Raw genomic sequence first — 21,033 nt, 5'->3', positions numbered from 1 at the left:
ACGCAGCTAAAGTCTACGTGATCCTCCAAGCTGATCCGTTTGCTTACGGTAACTACTGGTCGAGGTTCGAAGGAGGATAGTCGTTTGGCCGATGAGGTATCCCATCCCTAGGCACCCCTCCAAGCATATGCAAACTCCCCTGCTAGTCTTCAACGCTCATGGCTTCTGGATGAGCAGATTTCAAGAGATGTGACAATTCCTTGTCAGCACTATCTGGTCTCCGTCTTGGTTGTAGTTGCACATTGGCATGATGGTACAGCACTGACTCCTAGGCTTCCTAGGAAAGTGCTCTAATACCAATGTAGAGAAGGGGGAAGGGGCAGATTTGGAGATGGGGAGAGAATAGCAGAAAGAAGGGAGGAGAAGAGAGAAGAAGGGGAAGGAGAGAAGAAGAGAGAGAAGGATGAGGGGATAGAGGAATAGAGAGAGGGAGGAGAGAATGTGTGAGCATAGGCAGCAGGTAGGAGGAGGGAGAGTAGATAAAATTTAAAGGTCACATCAAAAAGTATCATACAAATCATTAGGGGCTGACTTATAGAGTCCCCCTTCTTTCTCCTATCTTACCACCAATTTCCCTTCTTTTTTCCCACCTAATTCCTTGCTATTTCCCACCTTCATTACACCTTTTTATGCACGTGAAGATGCAGGTGGTAATGCTCCTGTAAACAGGTTTATTGGGATGCCCAACCAACACTTTATACTATTTCCATGCATGCCCTGATGGGTGCCAAAAGTGCTGATACTATCAGATTAACAAGGATGATTAATGGCAGGATTGTGCATGTATTGGTGGACAGCGGTAGCACCCACAGTTTTGTTAACTGCAAGACCTTACAGAGGGTGGGACTGATTGCTATTGAGATAGACCATGGGCTGAGAGTAGAAGTAGCCAATGGACAGCATATGATCAGTAGATCTTGTTGCCAAGATGCATGGATTAAGTTCTCTGATACATTTGCAGGTGATCTCTTGGCACTTGACATGGGCCCAATAGATGTTGTCCCGGGCTGTGATTGGTTGCAATCACTAGGCAAAATCAGCATGGATTTCAATGCCTTAACACTCAGCTTTGTCCACAGGGATGGATCAGTTACACTGCATGGTATTGCAGCTCCTAAATTGCAGGTCATTTCAGCAAGGCAGTTGGCCAGAGAGCTCAAGATGGGCAGTGCCATATATGCATTAAATGTGTCAGTAACTAAGGAGCGTGGCACTTCCCGTGTTGATGATTGTGATATGCGGAGATTGCTCTCACAGTTTGCACGTGTTTGCTGATTTTCCATCACAGTTGCCTCCGAGAAGAGATGTAGATCATGCCATAGTCCTAGAACCTCGCAATAAGCCAATCAATAAGGCCCCATACCAACTCTCTAAGGTAGAACGGGAGGAAGTGGCAACTCAAGTGAGGGACTTACTTCAGAAGAGTTTCATCACTCATAGCACTTCTCCTTTTGCATCCCCTGTGCTCCTGGTGAAGAAGGAGGACGATTCTTACTGTATGTGCATTGACTACAAAGACTTGAATAAGGTTACCATCAAGAACAGGTTTCCAATCCTTAGGATACATGACCTGTTGGATGAACTCAAGGGTGCTCACTTTTTCACTAAGATTGATTTGAGTTCCGGCTATCACCAAATTAGAATGAAAGCTGGGGATGAGCACAAGACAGCCTTTCACACAGAGAGGGGATTGTATGAGTTCAAGGTGATGTCTTTTGGATTGACCAATGCACCAGCTACCTTCCAGGCACTCATGAACAAGATTTTGCAGCCTCTGCTTTTCAAATATGTGCACCAATTTTTTGATGACATCCTCATTTACAGCAAGGATAAGCAGGAGCACATCAGACATGTCAAGCAAGTGCTGGAAATTTTGAGGTTGCATCAGCTTTATGCTAAAGCCAGCAAATGCACTTTTATGGCACAAGAGGTTGAGTATCTTGGTCACATTGTGAGCAAGGATGGCATTCGAGTAGATCCTGCAAAGGTGAAATGCATTGAGGATTGGCCGTAGTCACGTAACCCTACTCAGTTGAGGGGATTGCTAGGTCTTGCTTCCTTCTACAAGTGCTTTATTTGCAAGTTTGCCAAGAGGGCAGCCCCTCTCACAGACCTTTTGAAGAAGGATGCTTTTATGTGGTCTACAGATGTACAGCGCAGCTTTGAAGACCTGAAATTCACCCTCACTCATGTTCCTGTGTTGGTATGCCCTGATTCTTCACGTACTTTCATTGTGGAGGCACATGCCAGTGGCAAAGGATTAGGGGCTGTGCTAAGGCAGGAACACGGGGTAATTGCTTTTGAAAGCAGGACATTGGATGCCAAGGAACTAGATTATCATGTGTATGATCAGGAGATGTTGGCTATCCTCCATGCTTTCGAAAAATGGCACCACTACCTATACGGTAGCAAAATCAAGGTTAAGATAGATCATAGGACACTCGGGTATTTCCTTATGCAGCCCAACTTGTCAATCAAGCAGAAGAGGTGGCTGGCTAAGGTTCAGTCTTATGATTCAACATTGAGTACAAGAAAGGGAAAGAAAACGTGGTTGCAGATGCCTTATCCCGTATGTGGGCTTGCAATTTGTCTGCCATACTACCATCTACCAGGAGTGAATTCATGGTATTCAGGAAGAATACATGCAGGATTCTCATATTTGTGGAGTTACAGAGGCCATCGAGCCAAGCATGCTGAATTTAAGCTGCATAATGGGCTGTTGTGGTGCAAGGACAGAATTTATTTGGTGCGAGATTCAAAGTACCGACTGCTGGTCTTACAGGAAATGCACTCATTTCCTATGGCAGGACATGCAAGTATTACTAAGACATATGAAAAGGTCACACAGAGCTTTATTTGGGATGGATTGTGGCGGGATGTGGTTAAACTTGTCAGTGAATGTTTGCCCTGCCAGCAGAATAAAGTGGACAGCCGGTTACCCGTGGGTCTCTTGCAGCCATTACATATTCTAGAAGGCAAATGGACTCACATTGCTATGGATTTCATCACAGGGCTGCCTTCCACAGAGTGGGGATGGGATAGCATTTTTGTGGTGGTTGACAGAATGACAAAGCAAGCCCATTTCATAACCACTAAGATCCATTATTCAGCATCACAGGTTGCTTGGCAGTTCATCGAGCATGTTTTTAAGCATCATGGCTTTCCCTCGGGAGATTGTCAACGACAAAGATGCAAAATTTATGGGTCACTTTTGGCAAGAGTTATTTACAGCAGTGGGTACTTCTCTTACACCTAGCACTGCTTACCACCCTAAGACGGATGGACAATCAAAAAGGGTTAACAAATGGCTGGAGGAGTATTTAAGGCATTTCTATCATGACACACAGAAGTCTTGGGATAAGTGGTTGGCACTTGCTGAATTTTGTTACAACAGTACCAAGCACATCTCTATTGGTGAGCCCATTCGAGGCTATGTATGGATGCACAGTGGGTATGCCATCTTTAGTTGCAGACATGGCTGTGAAAAATCAGCAAGCAAGAAATGACTTGGAGAGTATGGATGCCCTTCTGCAATTGGCTAAAAAGAATATGCAGCCAAGCCAAGCAGAAGAAGTATACGGATATCCGAACACAGGAGGTATCTGTCTTTTGAAGAAGGGGATTATGTGCACTTACGCCTCCATAAGAACCATTAAGCCTCGCTAAAAGGTAACACCAACACGAAGCTTGCTCACAGGCATTACGGTCCCTACAGGATCATCCGCGAAGTTGGCGAGGTGGCGTATGAGTTGGAGCTACCCAGGACCTCCAGGATTCATAATGTTTTCCATGTGTCCTTGCTGAAGCCACATGTCAGACAGCATGTCCAAGTCCTTCTTGAGCTACCACCTATGGATGAGGAGGGCCACATACTCCTATGTTCCGGAGCGCATCATGGGTTTCAGGATCACGTACTGCGAAACAAAGTCTACAGCGAGTATCTTATCAAGTGGCAGGGACTTCCTAAGGATAAGAACTCGAGGCAGCCAAAGAGTCTTGTCCAGGACAATCCCTATCTCCTACCGGGCTGATTATTATTTGCTGTTTGCTGCACCTATCTAACAGCCCGCATATAAAACTTTGAGGGCAAAATTCCTTGGGGAGGGATGGCTGTAATGAAGGTGGGAAATAGCAGGGAATTAGGTGGGAAAAAAGAAGGGAAATTGGTGGTAAGATAGGAGAAAGAAGGGGGACTATATAAGTCAGCCCCTAATGATTTGTATGGTACTTTTTGATGTGACATCTAATCCTATCTACTCTCCCTCCTCCTTCCTGCTACCTGCTGCCTACGCTCTCTCCTCCCTCTCTCTATCTCTCTATCCCCTCATCCTTCTCTCTCTTCCTCTCTCCTTCCCCTTCTTCTCTCTTCTCCTCCCTTCTTTCTGCTATTCTCTCCCCATCTCCAAATCTGCCTAAATGCTTGCTTAGGCCTGTGGGTACCAGAAAGGACTCCAAACACAAGAAAAGCACTGCAGCTAGCTGCAAAATGAGAAATAACAATCAAATGGAAGATAATAACCAAATATCCGCTATCGCGGGTAGAGGGACGAGCTCAATCCTCGCGCCTATCCCCTGACAGGCTCCCAACAAAATGCAAGAGTCTTCCAGCATCTCGATGAAGAGAAAAAGAACAGAAAGAAGGCCGAAGGAAGGCAAGCAAAGAGCTGGAGAGGCTAGGGTCCACAGATCTGCCCCGAATGGCCAGGAGAATCCGTACAGAAGGGATAGTCTGCCTCGGGATGCCCTGCTACAAGGACCTGTCACAGGGGTGTGAAATTCTAAGTACTTTAATGTACTACAAGACTGTGACAACTTTGGTTTTAAAAGTCCAAGCGTGGGCTTAATAATGTGTAATTAAACGCGGCATGGTGCCTAGCACATAAGCGTAATTAGTCCCTAGGCCCCAAGGCATTCCAAGGAAGTAAAAGAGTGGTTGTTGGAAAATGATGACGTGGCATTTTTAATGGGCCCCCTAGAGGGCCATGTACCTTCAGTGGCCCCTTTGCCATTCTTGGACCTTCTAAACTTCACACGTGTGGTTTTCTCTCTCATCTTCTCCCTTTGTTAAGATTTTGGACTGGTTTTTCAGCCTCCTTCAGCTAAATTCCGTTTTTCTTCATAACTCGGACTCCTCACCCGTTTGGATTCCTCGACTTCCGTTTGGCCCAATGGCTTCCCCTCTGCCTCCCCTTCGCAGTGATATGCTTTTCCCTCCGTGCGTTTGGTAGAACGCGCAGAGCTGAGCACTTCTTTTGCTGGTCGAATTTGCAAAAGTGGCTTTTTCTAGACCTTTTTGCTTCTATAGCCTCCTGGGCCTCTCCTCTTGCAAACCTACAGCTTTCTCTCTTTGTTGAGATTTTGGACTGGTTTTTCAGCCTCCTTCAGCTGAATTCCATTTTTCTTCATAACTCGGACTCCTCACCCGTTTGGATTCCTCGACTTCCGTTTGGCCCGATGGCTTCCCCTCTACCTCCCCTTCGCAGTGACATGCTTTTCCCTCCATGTGTTTGGTAGAACGGGCAGAGCTGAGCACTTGGCTTTTTCTAGACCTTTTTGCTTCTACACCCTCCTGGGCCTCTCCTCTTACAAAGCGACAGCTTTCTGTTGAATTTCGAGTGGTCCCACGTGCTAGTTGACTGGTTTTTCTCAGTTTTGGAGGACTTTCCGGCGATGAAACTATTCCAAAACCTTCTCAATGCATTCCTCTCTGAAACACGCTTCTTTTGAGCTCAAGAACTCCCACTTCTTCGCGACAGAAGTGCTTCTTTTCGCATTTTTCAGTGGAATTCTTGCTGGTCGGCTCTTGTAAATGCTCTTTCTTCATGCCTTTGCACTCCTCTTTGGCTGAGAATGCAATTGGGCATTGGCTACTATGTCCTCTTGGCAATTGAGGGCTTGGTTCAAGTTTTCATGGCTTGGTGAGTTGTGATGCAATTTATTTTTGCCATAAGCTATTGGTTGGCCTCGTGTGCCGCCTGTTTCTTGGTTCACAGGTGCCCAGGCAGTGCTACACGAGTCATTCTTTGGTTGGGTACTTTGCTGAGAAAAGCTTGTGAATGCCATATGGAAACCACTCAAAGAGAGTGCAGCTGGGGTGCACTGTGATTGCATCTGGACAGCCAATGGAATTGCACTCAGAAAAGAGAATGCCTTCGGATTGAGCCTATGGGTTAAGATGTGATGGTGTTCTATGCTTGAAAGCCTTGCAAAGGCTCAGTGAATTGGGGCTGCGTGCTCAGTTGCAAAGAAGGTCTCCCAGATGCAACTTGTAATCATTTCATTGTGAAATATAAAGAAATACCGAAAGGGGCGCCACGGTGTTTGGGGCCAATCAGGTGCACTTGTCTATGTTTGTTGGGCAGGGGCATTCTAGCCTCCATCCTTTTTTCAGTGGTTTTGTTTGTGAACAAATGGGTAAATGCCAAATGGTGATCATGCAATGGTTAATGGTTGTGATATATGCTTTGTGAGCTGTAAATAAGTGCTGAAGTGATTAAAGGTTTAGTTCCACTGCCCTCTGAGTGATTAGAGGCCGGTTTCAGGACCCAACTTGGTTGGGTGCCCAAACTGGGCCCCAACCCTGCCCTAACTATGGGCCTGACTGGCCTACACCAGCCAGCCTCAAACAGGCCACCAACCAGCCTGTGTTTCTGTCCTGATGATGGAAAACATGCCCTGGTACCTGGCCTGGAGGAAGAATGTTTTACCTACTCCCCCTTGGCGGGAGCACACCGACAAAGAAGCCCTCTCTCACTACACATGAGATGCCATAAACTCTAACAGAAATCACTCTTGGAAATATAGATCCTCCTCGGAGGTGTGCATACATACGTGTAAGATGTCACCCACGCTCAGATCAGGAACAGACAGCAAGATATGGAACAAAACATCCAAGAGAGGACTCAAAATGTATCAAAAATAGTGCACTCACAAACCACACTACGGATAGCAGGGTGCTGCCCACTAGTGCTGGATCTGAGGCCACAATAATGTTGACCTAATCCCGCTGCTTTCTCCTTCTGCTGGACGCCTCTGTTGAGGGCTTCAGTGCCTATGGCAGGAGCTCAAAACTCTTGGTCTGTCACCCTTTCTGCCCTATGTGATCTGCTCACTGGTTGAGCTCTTCACAATGGCTAAGGGCTGCTGAACAGGAACTGGATTCCCTGCCTTGCTACAGCTACCTTTCACTACCTGCAGAGGGCTGCTCTGGAATTGTTATGTGACCCCCCAATGGGGGCTTTCTATAGGGCAGCAAGCCCCTTGAACCAGGCCGACTGGCCTTTTTACTGACCGACTCACTTTTGGGGACTGCTGACCAGCCTGTGGACTGTCTGACCCAGTATGCAGGCTGGCTGACCAGACAAGCCCTTGGAGCCTATAAAAAGCCCCCCCCCCCGTCTGGGCTGTATACCTGCCTACCAGCAGGCCTATACACAGCCTTGTCGCCCCTTGACAATGCCCATGAGTAGCCCAAAAGATGGCCAGCACCATGGCTGTCTTTTGTGGGACAGGTCTGCCCGAAACGGTGGACCTTCATTAATTACAAAAAGGATGTTTGTATGCTGCCCACATGGCAGCCTCTCTCTTCTTTTATATTCCCTCTACCACGCTACAAATGTCACTCGCCATGCTCTCCTCATTTGGGGGTCAACCCTTAATCTCTGACATGATATACTCCCCAGTCTTCTTGCGCTTGTATCATGGCCAAACCATCGTATGGCAAGTTCTCATGCATATTGCACTCACAACATTACACCCTTAGGCTGGAAAAAAACTTAATTTGTAATCGAGTGGTATGCAAAACCTTCATAACAGTAGAATATATAGTCAATAACTGCCGGGCTTTGTCAATATCTTACTCATAGTACATAGGTTGAGCAAACATTACCCTCGACTAGGTAAAGCGCAAAACTACATACCATGAGGACTTCCGGAGTACTTCCAAACCACCGCTGGAGTTAAAAGCCCACCAAGCAAAGCTCCAGCGGCAGAGGCTTCAGCTCCCTGCCTAATGAGCTTCAACTGTACAACAAGTACAGAGTCAGACCCCGTAAACACTGCATATTCTGCAAATAGAGACTGCGAGCGCATGCATAACAAATTCAAAACGGTACTGCCAAAGTTCGGAAGGGAATTTCAATAAGAAAAGCAGAAGAAGCCAAACAAAGCCCATGTTAAGAGAAAAATGGTATACGCGACAGGCAAAATCTGCATTAAAGACCGTAAAATTTGCTCACCTGCGGTCCATGCACGGGATCGGACCGTATAAACTCCTCGACATCCGCCTTTGACCAGGGCTTCAGTGGCTGATCTCTGTCCTTGGTAATGCTGGCGAGTTTGTGGAAAAGGACAAATCTCTCACGCCAAGCCTCCTTATCAATAGACCACCATGGTTTGGATTCTTTAGACGACTCCGCCATTCTCTGATCAGGGAAACTTGAAAAATCTACGCTGTCCTCGATAAAATGACTCTCTTCCCAGGTTCCTCTCGCGCATCATCATCCATGGGAAGTGCCTTTTTCCTAGGCTTACATGTAACTAGCTTGCCGCAGCAGTGTTTATGTCATCGAGCATATAAATCCTACTATTTTATCAAAATTTTAAAGGAAAAAAGCGAATAGATAACTAGTATGCTTGGCCTAAAGCTCTAATAGGAGGGCCCTCTAACTATGCATCATGTTTGGGAAAAGCAAGCCCCACCAAGTTTCCCTAGGCCCTAGGAACAAGTCTAGGAAGCGAATGGGTCGAACAATGTGCCTAGTGAAGCCGAGCCCTCAAGGGAGAAAGGAGAGCTATGGGAAATTGCATATAGAATAACTTGAATTGACTAGTACCCGTCAACTCGATAGAGCATATGCAGCGAGGTAAAGATCTCTTCATGCTTGCATGGAGTCAGTGGTTCAAACCTAGCAGCCTCGGGACTGGGTTTCCGGGATTGGATGTTCGAAACTAGCTTATTTCACAATGGGGAGCGCGTTGTTTGCAAAAACTGACCAAATTCTAGTGACTAGACTAGAAAAGGTTAGGCAACTGCCTCATCACCCCCTATGATCCACAATCGGCTAACCTAAAGTACTGGCTTGCTGGTAGCCTTGGTTCTACTACTAAGCTTTCGGGTAGTGCAGCTTTGGTGACCTGGTCTCTTCGATTTTGTGTGCATTCTTGAGTTGAGTGCACCTATATAGTCGTCCGTAGCGTAGTCTACTAGGAGGTTGGCTACCAGCAATTTCAAAGTCGGGATCGATCACTTTACCAATTACCACAGGTGCGTTCCCCGAACTTGTTGAGCCTCGTGGATACTTGGTTATTTACAATCATTTTTACCTCAAGAACATATGTCTCTGCCCCGCCCTTCCAACTCCCTCCGCTTGAACAACTTCTTTTTCTTCTCTTTTAAGCCCACCCCACCCTTGCTTCGGGTTTGCTTGCCGAGGGGCGGGCCAATAAAATTCGGACGGAGGGAAAGATGCAAGCACTCTCCCGCCTGAATTTCATCAGTTATATTTTTTTTCTTATTAGAACTTTTCACAAAGCTACTTTTTTTCAACAATTTGCTTATTTGAAACTTCCCAGTGGCAATTTGATATATAAAAGGAATCCTTGGGGCCAAGCTGGAGGCAATAGTTGAAAAAAAGCCAATCGAGTTGGTCGGATCGTTCCCGGGGAAAAATGGCTACACAGGGCCGTACCAGCAAACTATGGCCTTTTGCCAAAGCCAAGGTGAACGCGCAAAACCCATGTCAAAAGGCAATAATCTTCGTTTGCTTCTTTATTAACAACATGGATCGATAATCTTTGTTTGCTTTTTTATTGCTTTCCTACCGAACTACAGGACAGGAACGAACTGTAGGACAAAAGGAAGGACAGGGCAGATAGGACTTACCCATCCTATCGAACTATCCTATTGGTAGGCGGAGAGCACGATACAATGAGTTGTAGGCCATGTTCGAAGGCCATGTTCGAAGGGGAGTCATTGTCTATCGCCGGCCTCCGTTGTTATGCTCTAGCCGAGATAGCATGACCTCGGAAAGATCGGTGGGCATTTTCTCTTAGATGACCGACTTCTGTAATATTTAATGTGCATAAATAAAATGGTCAAGAGAAGTAACTGCCAAGGTCCTAGGTGAGGGTGTAATGGCATTGACTAGGTGGTTCTGAGTGCTAAGGCCTAGGTGCACCTAAATGTGTAATAATGCCAAGGGGCAAATGGTATAATTGTGCCCCAAGAGAGGGGTAAATGGTGTTGTACAAAGTAGAAAGGGCTAAAATGATGACATGTGGCATAGGGAACCATCTAGGGAGTTGTGGGTTTTGTGGATAGGCATGAGAGGCAAAAATTACGTATTAGATGAAATATGCGATCCACGAAGTTGGCTGGGTGGAGATACGAGATGCCATCACCCGTGATTGACAAAATCGAATTAGAGAGTTAGCAAAGGTTCGTTTCATTTTGGTATCAGAGCTTATGGTAGAGATCAAAGGCTGGACGAACGGGAGAGAAGGAATTCGGTTGCCCGTGATGATGAACAGCAGAGCCTGATGATAGCGTGGTGGCTGAGTTCGTTGTGAAAGAGGTCTTCGACGAGCGTTCACCAGATAGCGGAGCAGATTAGCGTTGTGACCTACAATGGACGAGGGGGAAAATAGCAGGGCAAGCTGATGGTATTCTCCAAGTGAACGAGCTGGTGGTCCTCGATTTCAGTTTCTGGCACAATTGAAATCTAGAAGAAGTTTAGGAACTAACTCTTGCATAAACGTGCCGCGATCTACTTACCACCGACTCAAGACAGTGGTCCAAGAATGGGACCTTCCAAAGCCATTTTCTTATCCATAAAAGATATGTGAACTCTCCTATGATGAAGACTAGGAAGATGAGGTTGGAGAAAGCAAGGAGCATGTTGGCTTCTGGTCACTGTCAAGTGCGGACCGAATCGCTAAGTATCTGCTTTTCCATACTGAAACATGTAGCATTTTGAAGGCGCATCCAGGTGTTGAGAGATGGAAGAAAAGGTGGCGCCCGTGTGGAGTGAAGCAGGATGATGGCCTGTGTAGTGCAAAGGCATCACGTCAGTCAATAACTTACTTCAGGTGGGTCTACACTAGGCACGGGATTTTTGAAGAGGGGAGATTGTACGTCTGAGAAAGAGGAGCGTATGAACTCGGATTGCGTGGAGCTTCCAGGGAGTTGTTCTTTTCTCTTTTATACAAATTTTGAGTTTGCAGTCGATTCATTTCTATACAACAGAGGCTGCCGTTTATTATTCCTGTATAATAAAAGGGGAATCTGAAAAAAAAAAAGCTTTTTTCCCTTTTGAAAGTATGGAGGCAGAAGGACAAGATTCCAGGGTGAATCCTAGTGAATTTGGAGCACGGTCTACCCAACAAATGTCCCATCACAGAACACCTACTCTGGTGGGTAGGATTTCAGTATTAGAAGATGCTTTATAGCAAACCATGAACCAGCAGCTTCAAGTAAATGCTAGTCAGAATGAGATTAGGGAGATGGTGCAAGCCTTGTCGGCTAGGCCATCTAGAATTGATAAGGGCAAAGCTCCAGCAGAGCCAGAGCCTAGTATACACTCATCAGAGCGTGCGAAGATCAAGGTGCCTATTATTGCCAACTATAGACCGAAGAAGTACGCTGGTCGAATGACCGAGCGCAGTTCTGATGTGATCGAGGTTTGGTTACACAAGTGGGAAGAAGCCTTCGCCATTTGTGAAATCAGATCTGATCTAAAGAAAATCTGTGAGGCCACTCACTTGTTTATTGAGGCAACAGATAGATGGTGGATAAAGCAACAGAAAGATCAAGTTGCCCCTACCACGTGGGAAGGGTTTAAAGCTGAATTTAAGAAACACTTTCTTCCACCTGACGAAGAGTCCCGAGCTTGGGATGCTAATAGAAACCTTCGTCAAAGGAATCTGTCGGTGGTAGAGTACACTGACAAGTTCAAGGAATGTGTTATGAAGATAACAGACCCTCTCCCTATGTCGGTTCAGTTGAAAGATTATATCTATGGACTGAACGACAAAATTAAAATGGAAGTTCGGGCTAAATATGTGACTACATTAGATCAATCTATTGCAGTAGCCCTGAACTATGAGGATGCCAGAGGCAGATCTAGTGGATTTGTGCAGGCAGGGACTCAGTATGAGTACCCGAGAAAAGGGGGATTTCAGAGGAAATGGACTTCAAAGACAAGTGTCTCCCAGCCAAGTGGCCAAACCAAGCAGGTGAAGCCGATTGAGGGACCAGCAAAAACAAGTACCACAGTTGGGGTGAAAAGGAAAACAACTCCAATGGCAGCCCAGGCTTGGTCAAAGTCCTCGTTGACCCCTGAACAAAAAGAGAAAGCTAGAAAAGAAGGATTGTGCTTCGGCTGCCTTCAGCGACATCGGTGGAAAGACTGTCCACTGAATTAGGACTGTTGCACGGCCAATATGATAATATCTGAATGCGACGCGAAAATGCAGAAGTCCCAATGCGGAACATATGTAGATGCAATTGGCGGGACCTTCTCAAAGGTTAGTACCTGTGTTGTTAAGTGTGTCTGTTACTAAGTTAGTAAGCGGTGCACCTAATAACATCCTTTCAAAGCCCATAGCAATGGGGTATACGGTTTTCGATGAGCCCGAGTTGATTAAAATGAAAGGGCAAGTAGCCAATCATGATGTGATTGTGTTGTTTGACTCAGCGTCAACACAATGTAATCAACTCGAAACTTATTAAGAGGCTCAAGTTGAAAACTAGTCCGTCTGACTATGCTTATACGGTCAAGATGGCGGACGGAAGTTCAACTGAAGTATGGGACCCAAGGGTTACCTAGTTGGAGCTTTGAATTCAGGACTATGTTGAGAAGCTAGACTTTAAACTGACCAGACTTGCTCATGCAGATATAGCCCTAGGTATGGCTTGGCATTTTTGGAAAAATCCAACCATTGATTGGAAGAAGCATATTTACCAGTTCAAGATGAACGGGGTAGAATATGTTTTGCGAGGTGAAAAGGATTTACCTCGAGGACCACTGATTTCAGCCATGGAAATTCAGAAGACTCCGAAAGAGTTTCTGTGTCTATGTATACATCGGTAGAGTCGATTGATGATGCATCGACTAGCATTGAGGCTACCCAAGATGGGAAAATGGCCGAGTTGGCTAAAGAGATATCAGAGAAGTTCTCTAGGGATGAACTACCTTACGGGTTACCTCTAGAGCAGAAAGTTCAGCATAAAATTGAACTGATCCCGGGGGCAGAACCTGTAAATAGACCTCCCTATAGAATGAGTTTTACTGAGGAGGCGGAGGTGCGTAGACAACTGGAAGAATACCTCAAGTTGGGGTAGATTCAACCAAGTTTCTCACCTTTTGCTTCGCCAGTGATATTAAAGAAGAAAAAGGATGATACATTTCGCACTATATAGATTATAGAGCATTGAATAATATTACTGTTAAGCATAGGTATCCGATGGCTTTACATGGTTAACAGTGATATTATTCATGGTGACAGGTATCCGATGGCATTACATGGTTAACAAGTATCTAATGGCATTACATGGTTAACAGGTATTCGATGGCATCACTATTAAGCAAATCACGGCTCGGATTGATGATTTGCTAGATGCATTACATGGAGCCGTGATTTTCAGCAAGATAGATCTTAAGTGTGGCTACCATCAGATTCGGATTAGAGCCAAGGATGTGCATAAAATCGCTTTCAGAAGTAGGTTTGGTCATTACGAGTTTTTGGTAATGCCCTTCGGACTTACCAATGCTCCAGCGACATTCGTCATGCTTATGAACGATTTACTACATCCGTATATCGGAAAGTTTGTAGTACATTTTATTGACGATATTCTAGTGTTCACTAAAAATATTACTGAGCATCATGAACACTTGAGAATAGTGTTCAGTACTTTGAGGAAAGCCAGTCTTTATGTAAATAAAAAGAAAACTATATTGTGTATGGTTAGGCTTGAATATTTAGGGTTCATAATTACTCCACAGGGGGTAGAAATGGATCTGAAGAAAGTGGCTGCGATACTAACTTGGCCAATCCCTCAGAGTCTGACCGCGTTGCGATCATTCTTGGGATTTGTCCAATTTTATAGAAGGCATATCAAAGGATATTCCGAAATAGTATCGCCATTGACTGATCTGACCTCAGATAAAGTACCTTTTATTTGGGGACGGAATCAACAAGAAAGTTTTAACACCATAAAACAAGCTGTGGTCACAGGACCGGTGTTAAAAATAGTTGACCCCCAGAAACCGTTGTTCCTAAAAACCGATGCAAGTGGCATTGCGGTAGGAGTAGTCCTCCTTCAAGAGGGAAGGCCAGTAGCCTTTGAAAGCAAGAAGCTTTCTCCCTCTTAAAGGAATTGGCCAACTCATGAATTGAAGTTGTATGCTGTTATCCATGCTTTGAAAACATGGAGGCATTATTTGTATGGTTCAGAGTTTTATGTGGATGTGGATCATGATACTCTGAAACATTTTTCTAAACAGCCTGACTTGAGGGGCTACCAAGCTAGGTGGGCAGAGCTCATGCAGGAGTTTAATTTAACGATTCGGTACCGAAGAGGAAAAGATAATAAGTTTGCTGATGCGTTGTCTCGCATTATGCACAACCTGAGTTTCACGGTATTAGAGAGTGCTCTAATGACCAAGATCAGAGAAACTCAAAAGGTGGACGAGTTTGTCCAGAGCTTATGGCCTAAGGCTCATGATTTTAGACCCGGGGAAAATGAAAAGGATGACCTGGCATCCAAAAAAGGCCAAACTTATGCAAAATATACCATAAGGGATGGTATGCTGAAAAGAAATGGCAAGGTTGTAGTACCTAGTCAGAATGATCTCAGGCAGAGAGTCATTCGACAGTGCCATGATAGCCCGTGTGCGGGACACCCAGGAGTCGAGAAGACATGATCTCGTGAAGCGAGATTTCTTTTGGCCAAAGATGAAAAAGCATATTCATGAATATGTGACACGGTGTTTCTCGTGTCAGATAAGCAAGGCCGAGCGGGTGAAGCCACCCGGACTTTTACAGCCCTTGGAGATACCACTAAGTAAGTGGGAGATCATTTCCATGGACTTTATTGTAGGGTTGCCTACGACACAAGGAGGGTATGATTCTACCCTTGTGGTGGTTGATCGTCTAACCAAGATGGCTCACTTCATTCCGACTAGAGAGTCTGTTAGTGCCCTGCAAGTGGCGGATTTGTTTATCAGACATATATTTCATCTGCATGGATTGCCTAGATCCATAGTGTCAGACAAAGATGTCAGATTTACCGGTCATTTTTGGACAGCGGTATTTAAGACACTAAGGACTGAGTTGGGAATGAGTAGTGGGGATCATCCTGAGACGGATGGTCAGACGGAGAGAGTCAACCAGACTTTAGAGGATATGCTGAGGGCATATGTGTCATTGAGGCAACATACATGGGACAAGTGGTTGCCATTGTTGGAGTTTGCCTACAATGATAGAAAACATTCCTCTACAGGGTTCAGTCCGTTTGAGCTAAACTATGGTTATAGACCAACACATGCTAGCACTTGCGAGAGCTAATATCCACTAGGCTATGGATAGAGCCAAGGTGTATGCAGATGAAAACCGGTCTGTAAGAGTATTTAAGGAAGGAGAAAAAGTTTTTCTCAGAGTTCCTTCGCACTCGAAGTCGTCGACTTCAGGAGAGTGTGCTAAGTTATCACCTCGATACTGTGGGCCATGGTTAATTCTAAAAAGAATAGGCAAGGTGGCCTATAAATTAGAATTACCACCGGGGTGTAAGGTGCACCCAGTGTTTCATATTTCTCGTTTAAAGAAATTTTTGCATACTGGTGACTCACTAATCGAAGGTGTGGTTTTGTTTTAGGAGATAGAGGATAATGCGAGGCGCAAACCAACAACAAATCCTGGACCGAGGAACAATGCAAATACGAAATCGGAAGATAACCACGGTGTTGGTTGCATGGCATGGTCAACCTCTATTTGAAGCTACCTAGGAATCTATATACCAGTTGCGGAGAGTGTTCCCATATTTTATCATCGAGGACGCTGATGCTTGAAGAGGGAAGGAATGTTATGCTCTAGCCGAGATAGCATGACCTCGGAAAGATCGGTGGGCATTTTCTCTTAGATGACCGACTTCTGTAATATTTAATGTGCATAAATAAAATGGTCAAGAGAAGTAACTGCCAAGGTCCTAGGTGAGGGTGTAATGGCATTGACTAGGTGGTTCTGAGTGCTAAGGCCTAGGTGCACCTAAATGTGTAATAATGCCAAGGGGCAAATGGTATAATTGTGCCCCAAGAGAGGGGTAAATGGTGTTGTACAAAGTAGAAAGGGCTAAAATGATGACATGTGGCATAGGGAACCATCTAGGGAGTTGTGGGTTTTGTGGATAGGCATGAGAGGCAAAAATTACGTATTAGATGAAATATGCGATCCACAAAGTTGGCTAGGTGGAGATACGAGATGCCATCGCTCATGATTGACGAAATCAAATTAGAGAGTTAGCAAAGGTTCGTTTCATCCATGGTAGAATCATTCAGGTAAGCCTGAGAGACGGTAGCTTACCCTGTAGGGGATGCCAATGGTTCGAGTCACCTTAAGTATGGAAGAATCTCAACTAGCAGAAATGTGGAACTACCAAAGGGAAGGGAGAAACTCCCCACCTTTGGGCTTTATTGTTTTGTGCTTTTTTTATTGGCACACGGATGCTGTGCTTGGCCTAAGGCTCTAATAGGAGGGCCCTCTAAGTATGCGTCAAGTTTGGGAATAGCAAGCTCAGTTAATACTACAACTAACCATGTGGCCGCGTGGGATTTGAGAAGTGCAAAGAACAGTTTAATGCTAGCCAAGTAAAAATGTGGACATGAAACTGGACACACGGTCTGATCCCCTGCAAATTTCAAGGGTGGTGATTTATTGGCATGCCGTACATGCAGGGCTTAGTGAAGGGCTTCATCAAATGATAAAAATATTTTTCGTTTGATTTTTAAAAAATCTCTTCGCTGATGTGTCGAGTGCATAGATCCAAGTTCTTTGGCTTCACATGAAACTCCACGTGTTCTGCTGTCGTTGGCTACATGGTCGCCTATGAGCTTCAACAGGATTGCCTGAGAACTTCCTCCTTCTCTTTGTTTTCTTTGCATAACCATGGTGAGCGACACAGAGGTGAGGAGTTGGGCCGATCTCATCCACAACTCCACTCAGCTTCACAGTCTACCACTCCTTCAGCTTAGTTCCCCCCCTCTAGGTGCTCCTCACTCTCTTACGCAATGATGATCCATTGTACTCTACCACAAAGTAAGATACATACCTTGTCTCAGTTCATCTTACTACCAATGCCCACCAATTTTTCAGAACTTGGTCGGCTAAGATGTCCATATGGAGTCAAGGAATGAACATCTTCCCAATCCAAAAAGTGTTGTAATCATACTTGGTTCTAGGTTTCTAGTCATACATGGGTCTCGTTTGTCTTCCCAATTCATACTTGGTTCATTTGTTGTCGAGTGCTTATATCACATTTGTGAGCTACTTGTCCAATTTGGTGATGAATGTATTGGTGCACATGCCATTAAAGGATTGTGAAGGAGAAAGTCTCAAATATATGACCCAATAGTGCATCCATTCTTCTTGACATGAGGACAACGCTTGCCACAGAGATGAGGAGCTGGGCCGATCTCCTCCACAACTCCATTCAGCTTCCGCAATCTGCCACTCCTTCGGCTCAGTTCCCCCCCTCCAGGTGCTCCTCGCTCTCTTTTTGGCTCTCACAAGGAGAACAGGGCTGCTGTGTGTTGTTTGCAATGTCTTTTGCCCACCTTGTCATTTAAAGCAGTGACTTCGCATCCTAGCTCACTCCATTTTGACCTTCACACAACAATATAGCTTGGGATTGTTAGTCTGCATCGTGTTGGCAAAATTCGTATTCAGAACCTGCTTTTGCATTCCTTGTTTGCAAAAGTTCGTCATCATATCGTCGAGCGATTTTACCCGTTGGAGATGCGGATGATGCGTCGTGTTGCTCGTAAAGAAAAGGATTCTAAGGAGTTGCATGACTCACGTGATAGGAGAAACAAGGTGGGAATAAATGTAAGGACATTTCATGTATCAAATTGATGTCTCTCTATGTAGTATCATGTGGTCCGCGACCAATATGCGAAAGTCTTTCCAGTGTTTTTATGTTGCACCAGATGTGGTCAATCCCCGATTTGTAGATTGTTGTTGGCCCTTGGCTCAACATGTACATATTGTGGTGGGCCATGAAGTCTTGAATTCGCGCCATTTGCGAGGATTTCTTGGTATTGTCAATGTTAAAATCACCGAGTGCATATGTTGTTGTTGGTGGAATGAGCTGTAGTAGGTCATGCATCATTTGTAGTAGATACTCAACTTTTGTTTTTCTCATTGTTTAGCCTTTGAAGGAGCGCATAGTACTACTTAGTTGGCATCGTAGTTTGGGAGACATGATGTCGGTCGCGTTGCATTGCCTATCTTTCATGTAGATTCATTTCTAGTGTGAGTTCGAATCTCTCCCCACTTGTCGAGGGTCCTTTTGCGTTGCTGTAACTTGTTGTAGAGTTGGAAGCTTGTGATGTGCTGGGAAACTCTTCGTACATTGAGCTTTTGTCGAATTCGTAGCGATTTGTCTCAATTATATTTGCATTTGCGAGGTACATGTCATGCCATGTTAAAACATTGTCCGATAAAGTGTGTTCTGTGTGTTTGAATGGAAGATATAGCCGGCATAGCTCTCTGTAGTGATTCTCTGGGTCTTTTGCCTTGTTGTAATTGTTGAATCAAATTACTTTTCCCTTCTTCCTTGGCTATTTTTGGGTCCTCGGTATTGTGTGCTTGCTTGCAAACGCAGCTAGGCAAATGTCCACGTAGTTCAGGTTCCGCTTTGTGTACTTTTTTATAACGTCGTCGAAGAATATGTCTGTGCTATGAGGATCGATTGCTTGAAGCTATCTCCGTCTCTTTAGGAGCAGAGTTCTCTCATCGGCGGGGCTAGTGTTAATGTAGCAGAACTCTCTACTCGCACTTGTTAGGGGTAGTGACAAGCAAAGGTAGGCCACTTGTTGTGAGCTTATGTGTTGCGTGTTTAGTAATGCGTTCCCTATATTTCGTAGGCATTCATTTGCAGGTGTTTCAAAAGTACTTGCTACAAATGCACTTTTGACTGCCTCAGTGGTTTCCTTATCTATTTTTATCATGTAAGATGTGTAGTAGGATGCAACGGCGTAAGGATTGAGGGAATATCAGTATTTGCATACAATAGGCTGGATATAGAGGGGTTGAAATTATTCGTGTAAGTATCCTTTAGATATCGCTTAAGTAGGACTATTGGGTGGGATAGTTTGCTTCTCAAAGCGTTGATATAGGCATCATGAGAGATCCCAAGTTTTTGCAGGAACATGTCGAAGGTGAGCTGCAACAAGTCTTCATCCAGCATTAGGCTGTTAATCCTCTTCATGTTTTCTTTCGGTATTCTTAGGTCATTGTCATGTGGGAGAGGACATAAAATCATGGTTTGTTTCATTGGCGCTCTAGGGAATTCGAACCTGCAAGCTTTTCCCCATCTTTTGCATGTTTTCTTATGCTTGTGTGTTTGAATGTCTTTCTCTGGGAGCTCAAATAATGAGATATCTGTCGTGATATAATGGTCGATGTAAACTGTGATTTCTTCATTTTTGTTAATGCCATAAGTAGGTGCACCTTCGCACCATAGAAGACCGTGATCATGTTGGCTGCCTCTATTATGAAACTCCATTATGAAGAAGTCAAGAACTGGACCTAAAATGGATGGGTCTATTTTAAGTAGATTCTTCATTGCCTTGAATTTGTGGACATAGTACCTAGCTGTACTTATTGGGTCTTTCCTTATCATGTTGCATAACCCATTCTTGTCAAGCTCTCAGAGATCAAGCTGTTGCAATTTAGCAAGGCAGTGCAAGAGAGGAAGCCATAGCCTTTCGGCGGCTGATAAAGTAACGAAGAAAGTTGGTGGCCCAAGTTGTCGCAACATCCCAAACAAATTTTTCTTCAAGCGGTTCTTGTAATCAGCGGACATGCGAAGGCATGTGAAGTCACGGTAGCCAATGTTTGAATGGAGTAATTTTTCTATGTTTGTGTCTAGCAATGCTTCTATTGCTTGTATAGTTTTGCCTCTTAGCTAGGCCTTTCACATTTAAACCTATCTGGATGATAGTACTTGGCGACCTTCATTGTCTTGAAGAAAAGATTCTTGATGTAGGTTGCAAAGCGTCTATCCTGGTTCATTAACTCCCATTTCACGATTCTTTGGTAGCTTGTATGATTCTCTAGTAGTTTGTACGATCGAGCATGGCCGTAAAACAACTTGGGAAACGCCATCTCCTCGCAGTGGGTGTCCTTGAAGATGCTAAGTGGAGAGTACCCTTCTGATGGAGCAATAACTATTTGTTTGTCCTGGAAGTCAACTACCTGTTGTGCCGTATATATCCCATGGATGAGAGTATGTGTCTCCATGTTGTTCTCTCCCTGCATTTCGTCAGTTGCTCCTGGCTCATGTTCAGCAGGTTCTTCACCTGCTCGAAAGCTTTCAATGTGGTCAATCCAAAGCAAGTTCATACGCACACCGTTTTGTCTGTACAGTGGTGTTCCTAGAAGTTCCTGCATTGCGAGAATGGCTTTACTTAGGCGTTTGAGTCCACTCAAGTAGTTGTGGGAAAATCGCAACCTCCTTTTGATTGCTACTAGTACCATAGCGTCTTCATTCAGGAATCTTGGTAGCACTTCTTGTGCCATGTCAATGTCTGCAAACACATTCACAACACTTCCATGCAACCCAAATTGGCCCTCATACGACAGTTCTCGAATTTGTGCGAATGGTAATCTTATAGCTCTATGAGTCTTTCTTTGATCCTATTAAGAGTGGAAACATGTTGCTTAGGGGGTTATAGTATCATATTGACCAAATGAAAGCTAGGTATCTTGTTCTTCCGAATGTCTTTCATGCAGAGCCCACACATGTGGGCTTCTTCG

At 44.7% G+C, this 21,033-nt stretch overlaps 1 protein-coding gene across 1 annotated transcript in view; it reads right to left on the bottom strand.

Moving 5' to 3' along the window:
* Positions 1–8,582, bottom strand: part of LOC147886099 (succinate dehydrogenase subunit 6, mitochondrial-like) — a 40,002-nt gene extending 31,420 nt beyond the window's left edge. The window contains exons 1-2 of the mRNA XM_087395618.1: positions 8,238–8,582; positions 7,920–8,022 (exon numbers count right to left, since the gene is read on the bottom strand). Of these exons, the coding sequence (XP_087251744.1) occupies positions 7,920–8,022; positions 8,238–8,420 (286 nt within the window). The 5' untranslated portion in view covers positions 8,421–8,582. The remainder of the gene's footprint in view (positions 1–7,919; positions 8,023–8,237) is intronic.
* Positions 8,583–21,033: the final 12,451 nt, after the last annotated feature.

This window comes from Dipteris shenzhenensis, chromosome 24, assembly GCF_047967505.1.
Source record: "Dipteris shenzhenensis isolate YYH24624 ecotype China chromosome 24, Dip_SZ_1.0, whole genome shotgun sequence".
In the NCBI taxonomy this organism is placed as follows: Eukaryota; Viridiplantae; Streptophyta; class Polypodiopsida; order Gleicheniales; family Dipteridaceae; genus Dipteris; species Dipteris shenzhenensis.
The sequence above is the reverse complement of the archived record's forward strand: the minus strand, read 5'-3'. Positions and strand labels throughout refer to the sequence as shown.